The following is a 20,099-nucleotide window of genomic DNA, read 5'->3' on the forward strand; positions in this document are numbered from 1 at the left end:
AAGCTTTTTTATTTTTTTTAATTTTTATTTTTTGAGACAAGAGTCTCACTCTGTTGCCTTGGCTAAAGTGCCATGACATCATCGTAGTTCACAGCACCATCAAATTCTTGGGCATAAGAGATCATCTTGCCTTAGCTTTCTTAGTAGCTGGGACTACAGGCGCCTGCCATATGCTTGGCTACTAATTTTTTTTTTATTTTTGGTATATGTGAGATCTTGTTGCTCAGCCTGGTCTTGAACTTGAGCTCAAGTGATCCTCCCACCTCAGACTCCCAGGGTGCTAGGATTACAGGTATAAGCCACTGGTCCTGGCCAATGATCATTTTCTTACCAGACTTGCTCAAACAAGCTTTAACTTTCATTGATGATTCTTGCTGGGTTCAGTTATTACTATAATGGTTGCATAGTTGATTTTTTCTCACAGCATCATTCTTTCTATATTTGTTAGTTGGCATTCTATGAGGAACAATCTTCCATTTTCAGTGTGAGCTCATATCTTATTTAATCTCTTGCTATGATTGTTTAATTTGATGCTCAAAACTGTCTCAGATTTGGCTAATGAAAGCATCTTCTGGGTAGCTTCTGGACCCTTTTTAAAAAAAAACAACTTTAGGGCCAGGTACGGTGGCTCATACCTGTAATCCTAGTACTCTGGGAGGCCAAGGCATGTGTATTACTTAAGTTCATGAGTTTGAGACCAGCCTGAGCAAGAGCAAGACCTCATCTTAACTAAAAATAAAAAACTGAGGCAAGAAGATTGCTTGAACCCAAGAGTTTGAGGTTGCTATGAGCTACGGCGCTCTACCCAAGGTAATAGAGTGAAACTCTACTTCAAAAGTAAAAAAAAAAAAAAAAAACTTTACTGAGTTACAAATTACATATATTAAACTGTACTCACATTACTCTCATCATCCCCAACCACTTATCTCCTTACTGTTTTCATAAGTTAGATTTATCTTCTATAAAACTGCATGTCAATGAAACTGTATAATGCACATTATACTTTATGGCCACCCTGTATACTATTATGTCACCTTGTACTCAGCATTTTGGATTCATCTATATTATTTTATATATCAGTAGATTTTACCTCTTTATTTCCAAATAGTATTCTGTTCAATGTATACAGTCCTTTTTCCATTCATTCATCTGTTGATGGAAAATTGGTTTATTTACAGTTTTTGGCCTTTATGAGTAATGCTGCTATAAACATTTGTGTATAGATCCTGTGTGGTCATGTCTGTTTCTCAAGTAACTCTTTTGCTAGGTTGTATGGTAGCTATATATTTAATATTATAAGAAACTACCAAATTACTTGTACCATTTTGCATTTTTTTTTTTTTTTTTTTTGAGACAGAGTCTCATTTTGTTGCCCTCAGAGCGCTGTGGCATCATAGCTCACAGCAACCTCAAACTTTGGGCTCAAGTGATTCTTTTGCCTCAGCTTCCCAAGTAGCTGGGACTAAAGGCACCCACCATAATGCCTGGCTATTTTTAGAGACAGGGTCTTGCCTCGGGCTCAGGCTGGTCTCAAACTTGTAAGCTCAGGCAGTCCACCCACCCTAGCCTCCCAGAGGGTTAGGATTACGGGCGTTAGCCACCACACCCAGCCCCATTTTACATTCTCATCAGCAAAGTTTCTTTCTTAGTTCTTTGTTAGGTCCTATGTCTTACGGAATTTACCATATTTTGGATTGGACAATATTCTTCATTGTATTGTTTTTTTTTTTTTTTTTTTTTTTTTTTTTGAGGCAGAGTCTCACTATATTGCCCTCCATAGAATGTATGGCATCGCAGCTCACAGCAACCTCCAACTCTTGAGCGTAAGCAAGTCTCTTGCCTCAGCCTCCCAAGTAGCTGGGATGACAGGCGCCTGCCACAATGCCCAACTATTTTTGAGGCGGTTCGAACCCATCAGCCTCGGTGCATGTGGCTGGCACCATAACCACTGTGCTACGGGCACCAAGCCTGTATTATATTTTTTTGAGACAGAGTCTCACATTGTCACCCTTGGTAGAGTGCTATGGCATCACAGCTCACAGCAACCTCAAGCTCTTGGGCTTAAGCAATTCTCTTGCCTCAGCCTCCCAAGTAGCTGGGACTACAGGTGCCCACCACAACGCCTGGCTATGTTTTTTAGAGACAAGGTCTCGCTGTGGCTCAGGCTGGTCTGGAACCTATGAGTTCAGGCAATCTGTCTGCCACAGCTTCCAAAGTGCTGGGATTACAGGCATGAGCCCAAGCGCCCAGCCTGGATGATATTCTTTATCATGTTTCTTTATCTCTTCTATATATAACTGGTAATAAGATCTAGAGCAGTGGTTCTCAACCTTCCTAATGCCACGAGCCTTTAATACAGTTCCTGTGGGTCATGACCCACAAGCTGAGAACCACTGATTTAGAAGGTTGATTAGGTGCAGAGTTTTTTTTTTTGTTTGTTTTGTTTTTTAGGAATATGTTAAAGTTTGTACTTCCTAATGTATCACAACAGGAGAAGTAAAATGGATGTATTACTTTCATTTGCGTTAAGATTTAGTTCAGGTGTTGTTAGGCTGATCCATCCAATATAAAGTGTCCTATCAGTCTTTCACTTACTGGTTTTATTTTGATAAAAAATAATTCCTCAGAAAGTTATTTCAGTAGGGTTTGCTGTAATTCAAGAAAGCAAAGGACAGAAGGGTATGTGTAAACAGGGTAAGTGTTTGATTTTATAGTTTTCTGCTGAGATCTTTTACGTCTAATAAAGCATGTTGTCCTGTGAATGCATAAGAAGGCTTAAGAAAACTTTACATATTACCATTAAAAAGTTCCAATATGTTTTTTTTAATTAAATCATAGCTTTGTACATTAGTGCAATCAAGGGGTACAATGTGCTGGTTTCATATACAATCTGAAATATTCTCATCAAACTGTTCAACATAAGCCTTCATGGCATTTTCTTAGTTATTGTATGTAGACATTTGTATTCTGCCTTTAGTAAGTTTCACCTGTACCCATTCTAAGATGCACCGTGGGTGTGGCCCCACCAATATGTTATTATAAACTTTAAACATACAAGAAGTTGAAAGAATTGTATAGTGAATGTCTGTCGAGCCACCATTTAGTTTTAACAATTTCCCTGTATTCATCCATCTGCTGAAATCATTTAAAAGTAACGTGTTGATATACCACTTCATCACTGATATCCTAAGGGAATGCATCATTTAGGAAAGTCAACACTAATTTCTTAATGTCATCTAAAATCTAGTAAAGAGTAACATCTTTCTCAATTGTGGTTATGATGAGACTTTAAAATTATAAGACTTAGCCAGGTGCGGTGTCATGCAGCTGTAGCCCCAGCTACTCATGAGACTGAGGTGAGGCAGGAGGATTGCTTGAGCCCAGCAGTTGGAGGCTCTAAAGCACAATAATTGTGCCTGTGAATAGCCACTGTCCTCCAGCCTAGGGAACATAGTAAGACCTTCCATCTCTAAAGAAATTTATTAGAACTTGTCATAGAAAAATTGACTTTTTTGCCTTTTGTTCCATTGTTTCTCAAATGTCATTTTAAGATTTTATTCTGTAAATAATGGATACTAATAATTTGAACAATTTTTCTTATTAAATATTCAGTGTATAAGAATATATAAATTTATAAAAAACAATGAAATGAACACAAGATACTTAATCATGCTGTTTTAGAAACGCTTGTTACTATTACCTTTTAAATTTCCCTTTGTGCCTTCTGAAATTTCATTCATTTGTCTCTCTTCTCAGAAAAAATATACTTGAATGTTTTGTTTTTTTGCATGTTTTGAAATTGCTGTGCAGTATGACTCTATTGACATTCTTTGGCAGGATTTTTGTTTACTTAGTCTTATGTGTATTTGTTGTATTGCTATAATTCATTCTCCTTCCCACCCCTGCTCCCAAAGGGATGTTTCACTATTTGAGAAAATCTGTTCTATTTGTAGGGATTTGGATTATTTCTAGTTTTTTTGGCATTAAAATACTACCATGAACATTTGTATGCATATTGTCTAGTACACAAGAGGCTCTGTAGGGTGATTTTTTTTTTTTTTTTTTTTTTTTTTTTTTTTTTTTTTGAGACAGAATCTCACTATGTCACCCTCGGTAGAATGCCCTGGCGTCACAGCTCACAGCAACTTCAAACTCTTGGGCTTAAGCAATTCTCTTGCCTCAGCCTCCCAAGTAGCTGGGACTACAGGTGCCCACCACAATGCCCAACTATTTTTTGGTTGTCGTTGTTTGGCAGACCCAGGCTGGCTTCCAACCCACCAGCTCTGGTGTATATGACTGGCTCCCTAGTCGCTGAGCTATAGGCGCCAAGCCAATTATAAAAACGTTTTTAAGTGTACTGTATGTCATGTGAGGCAAGTGTTCGAAAAAGACTATTTTAAGTATTGAGGATGGAATTATAGGATCTAGAGCAGTGTTCTCAATGAGAATGAATTTTTCCCCAGAGGACATTCGACATTGTCTGGAGATACTACTGATTTTTGCAATGGGGATTCGGAGGGGTTTAGTAGATGCATCTGGTGGGTAGAAGTCATGAATAACACTAAACCTGCCAGAGTTTAAAGTGCTAAGGTTGAGAAATCTTGTCTGTGTGATTTGCATATCTTCACATGTATTAGATTATTCCAAATTGATTTTAAAAGGATCGACTGTACCTGTTTTCACTTTCACAGTAAACTAAATGTTCTACCTTTTCATTTTTTGCCCACATTTAATATTATGGACTTAAAAATGTTTGTCATACTAGGTAAATTGAAAACTTTCATTGTTTTAATTTGCATTTCTCATGGCCCATGAGCACCATTGGAAAATGGCTGAGCACCATTTTCTATATTTATTGGCCATTTGCATTTCTTCATTTGCTCTATTTTTAGGTATTTTTTCGTTTGGTTTGGCACATTTGTGTGTGCATGTATTTGTGCATAAGAGAAACAGTAGTAGGAATGTATTCTAGATGTATATTTTGCTTCAGTTATCTTAATTTGTTTCATATTTTAATTTCCTTTTATCTTTAGAAAGAATGTCATTTACTTAAATAGAGCCATTCTTTCTTTAAACATTTTATGAAAAGTATTTTTTAGGGTTTATACAGTACAAACTCAGCCTTGGGACTTCTTGAATCTTTAACAGTATAAAATTAGGAAAGCATCTGTATCTTTTTAGTATGTTATTTTACTTGTTAGAATGCCTTTTTATGCTATTACTTTTTGGGCCTATTTTATGCCAGAGATATTTCTGATAAATACTTAAATTTATTGAAGTGTAAGTTTGTATACATCTGAAGAATGCCCGGCTACTATCAATTAATTACATACTGGGGGAGGGTAGTTACTATGTTTTTGTAAAGATAGTCATGTTATTTTACTTGCAAATTGGATTGTATAAAAATATTTTTATTTTTTAAAAGGTTGGAGGAGAGATAGAGAAAAGAGAGATGATCAAGATGAAGTTTCCAGTGTGAGAAGTGAGGGTGGTAATATCCGAGGTTCCTTTAGAGGCCGGGGAAGAGGACGAGGACGAGGAAGAGGACGAGGCAGAGGAAATCCTCGATGTATGACATGAATTTTTTTTTTAAACTAGACTAGCCTATTCAGTTGCACCAAATTTTACATGTGTTCATTTGTGTATATGTAGGTCTATACAATTTTAGCACAGGTATAGATTCCCATACTTAACACCACAATTAAGATACAGAATTGTCCCATCAGCACAAAGGAACTCCTTGTGTCTTCTTCTCTTTAGAGTCATACATATCCCACATCTTCTCCAGTCCCTGGCAATCATTAATCTGTTCTTTCTTTCTATAATTATATATGACATGAAGTTTTTTTTTTTTGAGAGAGAGTCTTACTTTGTCACTCTCGGTAGAGTGCTGTGGCATCCTAGCTCACAGCAACCTCAAACTCCTGGGCTCAGGTGATTCTCCTGCCTCAGCCTCCCAAGTAACTGAGACTGCAGGCACACGCCACACTCCTGGCTATAAGTTTCGTTTTCTTAAAGGTAAACTTTGAAAAAGTGAACAAGCCTTCTGTTAGCCTTTCACATTGTCCTCTATTTAATTAATTTTTTTTGTCTGATGATAAAGATGGGTTTATGTTTGTTACTCCTTGATGTACTTCACTTTGGATTTTTCTTGTAACTGTTTCTTAATGTGTGATCACCTTTCTTTTTCTTTATTCACATCAAGTGAACTTTGATTATTCATACGGTTATCGAGAACATGGTGAAAGGACTGATCAGCCATTTCAGACAGAACTTAATACCAGTATGATGTATTACTATGATGATGGTACAGGCGTACAGGTGTATCCTGTAGAAGAAGCATTGCTTAAAGAGTATATTAAGCGTCAAATGTAAGTGGATGTCAGATGTAAGCAGATGGGATAGTAAAATTTGTAGTAATATCAAACTTTAATGTCATTGAGAGTGAATATATTATAATGCATTTTCTAAGCTATTAGTAGAAGTTGGAAAATGTTAACGTTTGAGTCTTTAAGGAAATATAAGTAAAATAGGTATTTGGTCTATACTGTTTACAGAAGTCTCCCACTTTCTTTACTGTTATATAATTATGTCCTTAAAGGACGGTAGTTGTCATCACATAATATAAGTAAATATAAGAATATAAAACTTCTTTGTATATTTGAAAATGAACAAGTGAAACCTTGGCTCATTATTTGCAAATAGGTGTTTCTATCAGAATTTGCAATTGAACATAAATGACAAAAATGGTAGATATTGTTTAACTTTTGTATTAGCAGTTGCCTTCTGAATTCTAATTTTGTTCTTTAAGTCCTTTCTTTGTGATGCACATTAAAGGGGACTACCTAATCTTTTACTTTGAACTTCTTATTCTAGTTCTCATGGTAGTTGCTTTCTGAGTACTGAATGTGATTCAGGAGAATATTAGTTTTATTGTCTTTAAGAAAAAAAAACTCTATGCATATGAGTATACTATATAGGATATTTTGCATATTTATATAGTGGCAAGAAAAAAATGTTCCCAAGTGATTTGCATAACCAATCTGCTAAAATTTGAAATTTTTTTCCTATCCTTACAAGGTGAAGGAAAAGGTCTATTTTTGAAAGGGCATAAGCATTTTAAAACATCTGTTTTAATTTAAGAAAGAAAATGGACCCTACTGTGTTACTAGAAAATAATTTCTTCACCAGCATCTGCCAGGCGCCTTCATGGTAGATTTGATTGGCTACAATGCAGAGCAACTTGTTCATTTTATTCTTGCTTCTTTTGTTACAGTTGATGCAAACACTGAAGAAAAGGGCCTTTTTATGGGCAGAAAGTTTTGCCTGGCATGTGGCTGTCAACTTCATACCACTATTCCTGTCTTTTTTGTAACACTTGCTGCCAGGCCCCTTCTGAGACCTGACAGTGGACATGCAACTCCATGTCAGGATAATCGGCCTTCAATGTGCTCATTCAAGTGAGGGAGGAGCAGAGCTACTTCAGTGTTGACAAAATTTCTGATCATGCAGTTTAGAATCCAGAGCTTCTAAGGTAGGACATGATAATGTCCCCTAGGACACTGAGCAAACTGTTAGACCTGGCATTGGTCATGCCTCCTTTTTTTGTTATTTTAGCAGTAGGGTTTTTGGCAAATGGTAGTAGAGCACCAGGTTTAAAGGTGGCTTGTTATTGTTATCATTCTTTGATTAGTGCAGATCTGGCATTGAGGCATCATGATTCTGACTTGTATTAATAGGTTTCTGATATACAGATAGACTGATCAGGGTTTTGATTTTTCTTTTTAAGAAGCAAAGTTTTTCTTACTCTTGTGGAGAAATGCTAAATGTATTTCAAAGTAAGAGGCTTAAATATATTCAGAACAGATAAGATTTAAGAAAAAAATTTTAGTGAAAATTTAATTTGTTTTTTGTCAGAATATTAGAATTTTAAGATCTTGTTTATTTCTAGCTGGAAGAATCTCTCTTGGCATCAGATTTAGAGATTAGTATCTTTCTAGCCCATGAGATGTTTTAAAATATACAACTGTAGGCAATATGGTGATTTATGAATTTATTTAGATAAAATGCAGCTTATCATTGATTCAGGGAAGTTCTCACATCAGAGAAAAATTGTAACTTGTGGCTAAATCAAATATCTTCATGTCTGAAACGTTAGAATTTCATCGTATGTGTTACGGGCCTACCACATGCCTGACACTATGAATAGGGCTTTTGAGGTGTAATCAGAAAGTGCGTTTCTTCAATACTTAGATTATTTTCTTCAGTGTAAATTATTTTCTCTTACTCTCTAAGGAAGCTTTGTACTCTGATAGTCAGCAATATCAGACTATAAAAAAACTTTGGACGTTTATATTCTTCAAATCAGGTGGTTTTCAGTCTCCCTCCAGTGAAAGGTAGCTTGACCAGTTTTTTCAGTTAGAGGTGCCTATTTCTTCAAAGTTAGAATTTGGCTTAAATACTTAAACTGTGTCTTTAGTTACTAAATTTTGCACCACAAAAATACAAGTTGGCTTGCTTTCTTGTAACTTGTCACCATCTTTGAAAAAATTCTCTGTGATATGGAAATGGTATAGGATTATTAAACTGTAGGCCATTCCATCATTGATGTCATGTATTTCTATTATTTCTTTTCTATATTTTCCCCTTGCTCTGTCTCTTTAAAATGTAATTCTCATTTCTGTATGTGAAAGCTATAATAGAAACATTCACTTTTTTCAAAGGCTATTATTAATCGTATTCTGAATGTTTGTATCTTGGGATTTGTAGTTATTGCTCGTACTGACAGTTTAGCCATTAACATTTCTCTCTTTGAAAAAGCTAATGGGTCTGTACTCTCAAGACAAAATAAGATATCTAAGCCTTTTCTGTATTCATGTGCCTCATAGTGTCATTGATATTCCTCATTTATATTCTGTTCATCCTTAATGTCTTATAATAAATTCATCAAAGAAGGAGGGGAGAATTTGAATCATTCAAATATATAGTTATGTTCATGCACATGTGCCCTTGTGTTCATGAAGTTTTAAACTAAGCATTGTGCTGGTTATCACATCAGTACTTCGTCAATGTAGAAAATAATACAAACTGTACTTCCTGTAAATTTGACAAAAGATACTTTCTTTCTTCTTTTTTGTAGAGACAGGTTCTCACTTTATGGCCCTCGGTAGAGTGCCGTGGCCTCACACAGCTCACAGCAACCTCCAACTCCTGGGCTTAAGCGATTCTCTTGCCTCAGCCTCCCGAGTAGCTGGGACTACAGGTGCCCACCACAATGCCCAGCTATTTTTTGGTTGCAGTTTGGCCGGGGCCGGGTTTGAACTCGTCACCCTCGGTATATGGGGCCGCCGCCCGACAAAGGATACTTTCAACATACCATTCTTCTCAATGATTAGGAAAAAGTTGGAAAGTTATATGCTGACATGTGTTTCGCTTTGTTATTTAGTACTTAAAATGAAATAGGGAGAAGTGGCTTGGTAGTGAACATCTTCACTTATTTGACTCATTAAAAAAGATAATTATTGAACTATTTTAAATTAAAATGAGCTGCTTAATTCTTTATGCTTAGCGAAGCTGATCTAAAGGGAAGTTAATGTTAATTTTGGAGGAAATAATTATTTTTTTTCTATTCCTGTATAAAACAAACTATTCCATATGGATTTTGCTGTTATCTTTTATATTTACCCTATCTGTTATATCAAATCTATATAATATCACTAACAATTAAAATATTTTCATAGCAATTGATGTGTAAGCAATAGACATTTTTATTCTCTACTGAGTTAAATGGATGAAATTTATATTCTCTTTTCAGTGAATATTATTTCAGCATAGAAAATTTGGAACGGGACTTTTTTCTTCGAAGAAAGATGGATGAACAAGGTTTCTTGCCTATTTCTCTAATTGCTGGTTTTCACCGTGTTCAGGCTCTCACTACAAACCTTAGTCTCATCTTAGAGGTAATTCTTTTTTTTTTTTTTTTTTTTTTTTTAATGACCATCTTGATGTTTTATTTTAAAGTAACATTGCATAAACTTTAATACACCTTCAAAAATATAATTAGCACTACATCAGTACTTGGATCAATATGTAACCAAACATTTTCATGAACTTGAAAGAACAAGAACTTCCTGCTTATGTTAAATCCCTGCTATAAAGAACAAAATGAATATAACTGAGAAATCAACCCAGGTACCAAATTATATTTTACAGCAATGTGTCTCATTATGTGCCCACTATCTTCAACTAGATAAATTGCTGTATTTTCTTTCTTTCTTTTTTTGAGACAGAGCCTCAAGCTGTCACCTTGGGTAGAGTACAATGACATCACAGCTCACAGCAACCTCCAACTCCTGGGCTCAAGCGATTCTCCTGCCTCTACCTCCCAAGTAGCTGGGACTACAGGTGCCTGCCACAACACCCGGCTAGTTTTTGTTTGCAGCCATCGTTGGTGTTTGGCAGTCCTAGGCTGGATTCAAACCCACTAGCTCAGGTGTATGTGGCTGGCGCCTTAGCCGCTTGAGCCACAGGCGAAGCCAAACTGCTGTATTTTCCTTGGAGTCTGATAAAGGGGCTCCATTTTTAGGCCTATTGGGACATACACTAGCAAGGATAAAAAGGAGTCCAAGCGGCGCCTGTGGCTCAGTGAATAGGGCGCCGGCCCCATATACTGGGTGGTGGGTTCAAACCCAGCTCTGGCCAAACTGCAACAACAACAACAAAAAATAGCCGAGCCGCCTATAGTCCCAGCTACTCAGGAGGCTGAGGCGAGAGAATTTACTAAGCCCAAGAGCTGGAGTTTGCTATGAGCTGTGACGCTACAGCACTCTAGTGAGGGCGACAAAATGAGACTCTGTCTCTAAAAAATAAAAAAAAAGAGTCCAGTAGTTCTGGAAACTGGAAATCCAAGATTGAGGAGGTGCATCTGGTGAGGACTCTGAAGACTCCTGAGGTGCAGGGTATCACATGGTAAGGGGACTGAATGTGCTAATGTGCTCCATTTAAAAAACAATCTGTACTTTGCACTCAATTATCCTGCGAATATAAAACTTAAAAATAAAGTACTATCCTGTGAATGTAAAACTTAAAAATAAAATATTAGGCTCAGTGCCTGTAACTCAGTGGCTATGGCGCTGGCCACATACAGGACTGGCAGGTTCAAACCCAGCCCAGGCCTGCTGAACAATATTGACAACTATCACAAAAAAATAACTGGGTGTTGTGGCAGGCATCGATAGTCCCAGCTGCTTGGGAGTCTGAGGCAAGAGAATTGCTTGAGCCCAGGAGTTTGAGGTTGCTGTGAGCTGTGACACCACAGTACTCTTTTTTTTTTTTTTTTTTTTTGTAGAGACAGAGTTTCACTTTATTGCCCTCGGTAGAGTGCTGTGGCCTCACACAGCTCACAGCAACCTCCAACTCCTGGGCTTAAGCGATTCTCTTGCCTTAGCCTCCCGAGTAGCTGGGACTACAGGCGCCCGCCACAACGCCTGGCTATTGTCTTTTCATTTTCTAAACAGGCTTCTTTAAATAGCATCTTTTGGAACACATGTGCTCTGTTTTAAAAACCAGCAATAAGAAAGTCTAGATTTTCAAAACAGCATAAAATAATAAATAATGACTTACTGATGTATAATTGTTTTATGAACATAATTCAGCAATGTTATTACATTTGCATATAGATAACTATTTTTATTTCAAAATATAAAGGGGGTACAGATGTTTAGGTTACATGCATCACTTTATGATGCCTTAGTCCCAGTATAGGTGTGCTCATCACACAAAGAGTGTTTATTATACCCATTAGGTAGGTTTTTGACCCTCTACTACTACCCCCTACCTCCTGGCTGATTGCCACTGAGTTTTACTTTTCTCTGTGCACAAGTATCAATCCAATTTAAGAGTACATGCAGTATTTGTTTTTCCTTTTTTTTTGAGACAGAGTCTCACTATGTCATGCTCGGTAGAGTGCCATGGCATCACACCTCACAGGAACCTCAAACTCTTGTGTTTAAGCAATTCTCTTGCCTCAGCCTCCCAAGTAGTTGGGACTACATGTGCCCACCACAATGCCTGGATATTTTCTTTGTTGTAGTTGTAGTTGTCATTGTTGTTTAGCAGGCCTGGGGCCAGGTTCAAACCTACCAGCCCGGGTGTATGTGGCCGGCACCCTAACCACTGAGCCACAGGCACAGAGCCTTGTTTGTTTGTTTGAGACAGTCTTACTTTGTCACCTTTGGTAGAGTGCTGTGGCGTCATAGCTCACAGCAACCTCAAACTCCTGGGCCCTAGTGATCGTCTTGCCTCAGCCTCCCAAGTAGCTAGCACTACAGGTGCCTGCCATAATGCATGGCTGTTTTTAGAGATGGGGTCTTGCTCTTGCTCAGGCTGGTCTTGAGCTCCTGAGCTTAGGCAATCCACCCTTCTTCCCCTCCCCCCCCCCCCGCCCGACACCCCCCTCCAGCTCTACGATTCCAGGTGTGAGCCACCATGACTGGCCAGGAATGATTTTTAAAAGGAAGTTTTGGGTTATAATACTATTATAGTTAGCATTAACATTTCTTACTGTATCATCAGCTACTATAATACCATTGTGAAGGGCAGAAACATACAATAGCAATTTAGTAATAGCAATTTAAGACTGCCTAAGTCTGCATATACAAGATAGTTAGGCGTCTACCATTTATAATAGTGGGAAAATGTGTCCTTTTTTTCTGATGAGATGGTGAAGCCTCATTAGGCTTTGCAATGTAAACATATCATGATCAGGGACCTTAGAATATATCCCTTGTAGCTCCATGATCTTGAGCAGTGTCCTGAGACAATAACACATACTGCCTAGGGTTGTCATGGTGATGTACTGTGGGAATAGCAGTATCTGGCACACAGAGTACAAGTTTATAAACTCATTCTAGAACAAGTGCTACATAACTCATAGGTGAATATCACTATAGTCACCATCAAGGTACTTGCCTCGAAACTATGCACTGACCAGTGTGTAGTCGACCTTCAAAGCAGTTTTGGAACTTCTTCTGGATGGTCATCAGAACTGTGGTCATACGAGTTCTGACAATAAAGTTTATAAACTCCTCTTAGAGAAAGTGCTACATACATCCTGGCTGAATATTGCTGTGGTCCAGCGGATGGCCAAGGGGAGTTCTTTGAAGGTGATCGTAGTGATGTTAAGTAATGAGGTATGTAGCACTTTTTCTAGAAGGTGTTTGTGTACTTAATTGTCTATCATAAACTCTAAGTATTTGCTATTATTTTTAGTCTTCAAGGACATTTTTCTATTGATTACTGCTTTTATTTCCATTCCTTTCAGTTCTATCAACTTCTTCCCATATGAATTTGAATATGCGCAAGTCTTTTCTTTCTTGACAACACTATTAAGAGAAGCAAAATAATTTGCTAACACCCATATCTGACCTGGTTGAATATGCCTACACAGCCAAACTTGTGGAATGTTTCCTCACCTCCCATTTATTTTCAGCTTAGTGCATTCTTGATTTCTTACCCACAACTCAAAGTTATTTGTCGTCTTTTTATTAGATTAGATCCTGATTCAGGATCACTTGCCGCTTGCAACTTATTTAAACTCCTCATGCTTCAATTTTCTTGTTTAAGTAGGGCAAGTAACACTTAGGCTATAAAATAGTAGCATTTAGAAGAATAATTAATACAATATCAGCCATATAACTATTCCTACTACTTTTTATATCAAACCTTATTTTTTAAATGGTCTGAAATTGTGGTGTCTCAAAACTTGTGTTCCTTTCTCTTTATCTCTGAGTCTTTGTACATGCAAGTCTCTCTCTAGCAGGCAACCTATTGTTGTATTTTTAGTGCCTGCTAAATACAATAGGTTGTATTTTTACTAGGTTTATATCATTAAGAAAAAGAACAAAAGGGGCGACATCAGTGACTCAGTGAGTAGGGTGACGGCCCTATATACTGAGAGTGGCAGGTTCAAACCCAGCCCCCGTCCAAACTGCAACAAAAAAATAGCTGGACATTGTGGCGGGCACCTGTGGTCCCAGCTACTCGGGTGGCTGAGGCAAGAGAATCGGCTAAGCCCAAGAGCTGGAGGTTGCTGTGAGCTGTGATGCACTGATACTCTACAGAGAGCGACAAAGTGACACTCTGTCTCTTAAAAAAAAAAAAAAAAGAAAAGGACCAAAATTAATAGGTAAAACCTCAGGTATTGAAAAATTTTGATGTACATATTAACTCATTGTTTAGGAGTCTGGGATTAACAGGGCTTGGTTTTAGTAAAAATGTGTACCTCTGGTTTGTCTAAGTCTTTACCTTAATTTTGTGCATGGGTATAGTTTTTGCGATCCTTTTAAGGCCTTAATGATGAATCCTTTACTTTTTGTTCTCTTTATTTTCTTTTTAAATTTGTTTTTTCAAATTGGAAATTTCATAAAATTCATAATTCAAGGGGTACATAGTGAAAAATTTTCTTTCCATCATTCACCAGCAGTGAATCAGTTACCGTTCTTGGTTGCAATCTGTGTTACTTCTTTCATCTTCCTCCGAGATAGTTTATATAAGAAAATACTAGGATATTATATTACATAAAAATGTTATACCCTTTCTTCTTTTACGGTTATCTTATACGAAACATATCTTGAAAGGTCCTTCATCCAGATTAAGATAGTTATATCTATCTAAAGAACTTTTGAGGTTTTCATCCTATGACTTTTTCTTTAAATGTTTTCTTTTAAATTAAGGCATAATTTATATGCTGTATATTATAAACAAGATAATAGATGAATTTTTTTCTGATGTAAATACCTATCTAACTGCTATCCAAATCAAGATATAAAACCTTTTCGGTATTCCAGCATGCTCCCTCCTATATCTTCCTAGTCGGTTCTACTGTCTCCCTAAAGGTAATTGCTTTTCAAAGTTTTCTCAAATGTTTTTGAGCTTCACATAAATGGATTTAATATTTTATATATTCCTTTATATCTGACTTCCTGATATTTCTGTTGAGAAAAACCCATGTTTTTGGTATGTAGTAGGTAGTTATTTTCTTTTTTTTTTTGGTAGAGACAGTTTCACTTTATGGCCCTGGGTAGAGTGCCGTGGCATCACACAGCTCACAGCAACCTCCAACTCCTGGGCTTAAGCAATTCTCTTGCCGCAGTCTCCCAAGCAGCTGGGACTACAGGCGCCCGCCACAACGCCCGGCTATTTTTTTGTTGCAGTTCGGCCGGGGCCGGGTTTGAACCCGCCACCCTCGGTATATGGGGCCGGCGCCTTACCGACTGAGCCACAGGTGCCGCCTATACTTAGAGGATCATTTTTTTTTTTTTTTTCCCCCAGTTTCTGGCCGGGGCTGGGTTTGAACCTGCCACCCCTGGCATATGGAGCTGGTGCCTTACTCCTTCGAGCCACAGGTGCCGCCCTGGTAGTTATTTTCTATTTGGGGGTAGTATTCCATTGTATAAATATAACACAATTTATTTTTCCATGCTCCTGTTGACAGAAATAGTTGGATTCTTTCCAGTTTGCCTGTGATTCTGCTATGAATCTATAATATTATCATTTTAGGTGGACATAAATATTTATTTTCCTGTGAAATTGGTGGGTAACAGAATTTATACATACATACATACATATATATATGCTTAGCTTTTGTAGCTACTACTAGACATTTCCTAAAGTATTGAGTCAATTTAAACTACCACTATTAAGAGCTGGTCTTGCTCCATATTCTACCCAACATTATTGGCAGTCGCTGTCCATAACTTTATTTTAAAAAATTTAAGCATATAGGAAAGTTTCAAGGAGTTGTAGTTTTGTTTTTTTAAGGTATAGATAACGTGTTATAAAACATAGTGATCTTAGCTGTTAACTATGCATGTTGAGTTGTATATATTTTATATTTATCCTAACTTCTAAAAGGTGATTACTCTTTTTAAAAAGCTTTGACCAGGTGCGATAAAGTGCCTTGGCATCATAGCTTACCCTAACCTTAAACTCTTGGGCTTAAGTGATCCTCTTGCCTCAGCCTCCTGAGTACCTGGGACTATAGGCGCCCACAACAACGCCTGCCTATTCTTCTGAGATGGAGTCTCGCTCTCGCTCAGGCTGGTCTTGAACCTGTGAGCTCAAGCACTCTACCCACCTCAGCCTCCCAGAGTGCTAGGATTACTGGCTTGAGCACTGTGCCCAGCCTAAAAAGCTTTAATTTTAATTTAATTTTTTTTTTTTTTTTTTTTGAGACAGTCTCACTATGTCACCCTCGGTAGAGTGCTGTGGTGTCACAGCTCACACAGCAACCTCAAACTCCTGGGCTTAAGTGATTCTCTTGTCTTAGCCTCTCAAGTAGCTGGAATTATAAGCGCTATAACACCCGGCTAATTTTTTTTTTTTTTTTTTTTTTGTCATTGTTGTTTAGCTGGCCTGGGCCAGGTTTGAACCTGACAGTCTCAGTGTATGTGGCCAGCACCCTACCCACTGTGCTACAAGCACCACCCTAATTTTATGTTTTCTTTTGAGACAGGGTTTTTGCCCTCACCTAGACTAGAGCATAGTGGCAAAATGACAGCTCATTGCAACCTCTAGCTCCTGGGCTTGTGAGATCCTCTTGAATAGCTAGGACTAGTGTGGGTCACCATGCTTGGCTATAAAGCTTTAGTTTTTATTTTGAAGAAATTTGTCTAGTTTTATTTTAGGTGTAGACAAATAATGTTTTGAAACCTGGTATTGTCTCATACTAGATCTATGATCTTTTATTAAGTTTATTTCTTTGATCCTCAGTTTCCTTATCTATAATATAGTGGTAATAACTGTCTTGTGAGGTATGAGAATTTATGTATGCCTATAGTATTTATTATTCAATAGTGGTAGTTGTTACAATAATAATATAGAGTGCCTAAATTTAATTTGGTGATATTTTAAGGGAAAATGAAAGGAAATATGAAAAAGTTGGTAACAATTGATAGTAAAAGTCATTTGCTTCTAGTTGATGTAGTAATCCTTAAATGACTATTCTAATTATGAAGATATCATCTACAAGTTAAATTAGTTGGAAATCAGAGTACTTGTTACTTTACAGAGGCAAATAACATTACAAATTGTTCTAAGTGGTTAATTATAACCATTAACTACAAACTAGTCTGCTAATTTCAGATTTTCTAATTTTTAGGTTATTAGAAGTAGAAGACATGCAGTGAAAATTTTTTGAATGGAAGTTCTAATAGCTTAATTTCTATTGATAGGCACTGAAAGATAGCACAGAAGTAGAAATTGTGGATGAGAAAATGAGAAAAAAGATAGAACCAGAAAAATGGCCAATTCCAGGCCCTCCTCCACGTAATGTGCCACAAACAGACTTCTCTCAACTGATTGATTGTCCGGAGTTTGTACCAGGCCAAGCCTTTTGTTCACATACAGGTAACAACTTTTCTTCTAGAGCAAACATCATAGCAGTGGGCTATTTGGTCCAATTCTTCTATCCTTTTTTTAGTTTGAGATTCAGTGGGAAAATTAATCATAAATAAATCACTTTTAATGCTCCAAATTCTACTGCCTCCCACACAGAGCTGTAAGTTAAATAGGGATCTAAGAATTCTGAGGGATGCTCTCTCATGTTTCTTGTTCTTAAATTATATGTGTACTTTGTCATGTGTGATGTTTCTACCTATCTTCTTATAATTTTACTAAATGATTGTAAATGCATTATGCCAGTTTTCCCCTTATAAAATTGGAACAGTCTAGTATGATTGAAATAGTCTAAACATCCTAAGAGTGGGTAGCCGTCTTTTAATTTTGTTGCTAACGTACTTCAGCTTTGTCTTGAAAAGATAAGATGACCTACATTCTAAAGCAGAATTGAGGTTCTCTTTAATCTGGTTGTGTGTAGAATTTCCAAAATCTCTTTAATGTTAAGAATTTTTCCTGGATCATTTTTAAGACATTCCCTCTTGGGAAAAAATGTGTGCTTAAACTTTTTTCAGTCAGGGTGATGATCTGCTGATGCTCTTGGATGTCATTTGATCGGAATATGCAGTGGAATAGGTGACTCACTGAAATGCCATTATAAATATTGGAACAAATCGTGCTGCAGAAATGAAAGCGACCAGACTGTCTTCTGTTCAAGAATATCTACTCCAACTCCTTCTGGAGGAGGTTGGGCCAACACTACCATGAAGATAACCACCTTTGTGATGAGGATGAGAGATAGACCAGAGGACTGCTATGTTTTTATAGGAGCTGACCATTTCTGTGTAATTGGCCTGGGCTTCATGGGCTACTTTTATTCACAGTGGGAAAGTTAATTATTATTATTCTGGAAATACTGCAAGAGTCAGTCTTTTGTTTTCAGGCTTATGTATTTGTGTCCAGATCAATAAAGCAGAAAAATTTCGAGAGGATTGAGTAGCATTTTCCAGATTGTTAAGTACGTTGCTAATTGATTTGTCTTTCAGTACAGTGTACATCATATAACTCACATGTTGTCATGATGTTTCCCATGGACTGTAAGATTTATTAATGTGTACATATAAAGGGTAAGAAATGAGTGAGGATAGTTTTTTCTTTTATTCTTTGAAATGTATTTTTGGTACATCAGTATAAAGAGACTTCCATCAATAAAACAGATGATGGACAGTCTCACAAATATTTTTATCTCATGTTTGTCAGCTCTTTGCTTCTATCCCAACAATCAACTTGGGCAGGTGTTTTAAAAATTGAAGAAAAGTGACATTGTTTTAGTTTTTTTTATTTTAAACATATAATAGCTTATTGTATAAGTTAGATTTATTTATTGTATAAACTCGGGTCCAAGATACTTTTTAGCCAGCTTATGAATAGACATTAAGTTGAATAAAATAGACAATATTTTTTCTACAGGATAGTTAAGATAGGACATTCAAGTTGATAATCCCTGTCCATTAACGACTTATACATTATTAATAAAATTACGAAAATAAAATCATAGTGTCTTGTACATTTTTGTGTTTTTTAATATACACTTAGCTGCATGCACATATTGCCTGAAATAAGTCAATGTATATTAAACTGTCATAAATTTTAGAGTCTTGAGATTATACATCAGAAACTAGATGGTTAACAAAGAGAAATGGAATGTATTTAGACTTATACTGATACACATTACAGTATATGAATACATATGTAAATTACCTTTTCTCATGAATTCTCAAACTTCTGAACTTAATTCTTTGTGATAAGAAGGTATAGTTTCCTGGGCCGGGCTCTGTGGCTCACACCTGTAATCCTGGCACTGTAGGACAGTGGTTCTCAACCTGTGGCTCCTGACCCCCTTTTTCCATTTGTAACAATGTGGCAATTAGGAAGGTTGAACCACTGCTCTAGGAGGCCAAGGTGGATAGATTGCCTGAGCTGACAGGTTCCGGAACAGCCTGAGCCAAAGCGAGACCTCATTTCTAAAAATAGCCAGGCATTGTGGAGGGCGCCTGTAGGCCCAGGTACTCGGGAGGCTGAGGCAAGAGGATCACGTAAGCCCAAGAGTTGAGGTTGCTGTGAGCTATGGTGCCACAGCACTCTACCAAGGGTGATGAAGTAAAACTCAAAAAAAAGGAAAAGGTATAGTTTCCTTAAGTCAGTTGTTGCCAGATGTTGTGGCCTTATGTCTGTAATCTTAGCACTGTGCAAGGCCAGGGAGGGAGGATTGCTTGAAGCTGGGAGTTTGAGGTCAGCCTGGACAATGTAGTGAGACCCTGTCTCTTAAAAAAAATTTTTTTTGCTGGATGTCATGGCATATAGCTATAGCCTCAGCTACTTAGGAAGCTGAGATGGGAAAATCATTTGAACCCAGGAGTTCAAGGTCACAGCTGTGATCACACCACTGTAGTCTACCATGGATGACAGAGAGAGACCTTATCTCTTAAAAAAATTTTTTTGAAGTGGAAATAAGGGATAGGAAGCCTAGACTGTCTTATATGTACACGTGAGTGGAGAAAAGTAGTAAAGCTTTTATTTGTATCATTTTAGTCTCCAAAGACAACCCTTGAAAATAATTTAGCAAAATGGGTCTCTTCATCAGATGAAAATTCCTATTTTGTTCTCTCTGGAGGTTGAGTTTTCTAATATAGGTTGACATTTGC

General features: G+C 37.2%; 1 protein-coding gene across 2 annotated transcripts in view; it reads left to right on the forward strand.

Moving 5' to 3' along the window:
• The window catches only part of LARP1B (La ribonucleoprotein 1B), a 157,216-nt gene that overhangs the window by 20,664 nt on the left and 116,453 nt on the right, over positions 1-20,099 (forward strand). Inside the window, exons 6-9 of one of the 2 annotated variants that reach the window (XM_053578369.1) lie at positions 5,426-5,569; positions 6,206-6,371; positions 9,815-9,959; positions 17,232-17,406. In XM_053578369.1, the coding sequence (XP_053434344.1) occupies positions 5,426-5,569; positions 6,206-6,371; positions 9,815-9,959; positions 17,232-17,406 (630 nt within the window). Of the gene's footprint in view, positions 1-5,425; positions 5,570-6,205; positions 6,372-9,814; positions 9,960-17,231; positions 18,950-20,099 lie in introns of those variants that run through there. The other variant, XM_053578451.1, reaches the window with a different exon arrangement.

The sequence above is a fragment of the Nycticebus coucang genome, chromosome 1, assembly GCF_027406575.1.
Source record: "Nycticebus coucang isolate mNycCou1 chromosome 1, mNycCou1.pri, whole genome shotgun sequence".
In the NCBI taxonomy this organism is placed as follows: domain Eukaryota; kingdom Metazoa; phylum Chordata; class Mammalia; order Primates; family Lorisidae; genus Nycticebus; species Nycticebus coucang.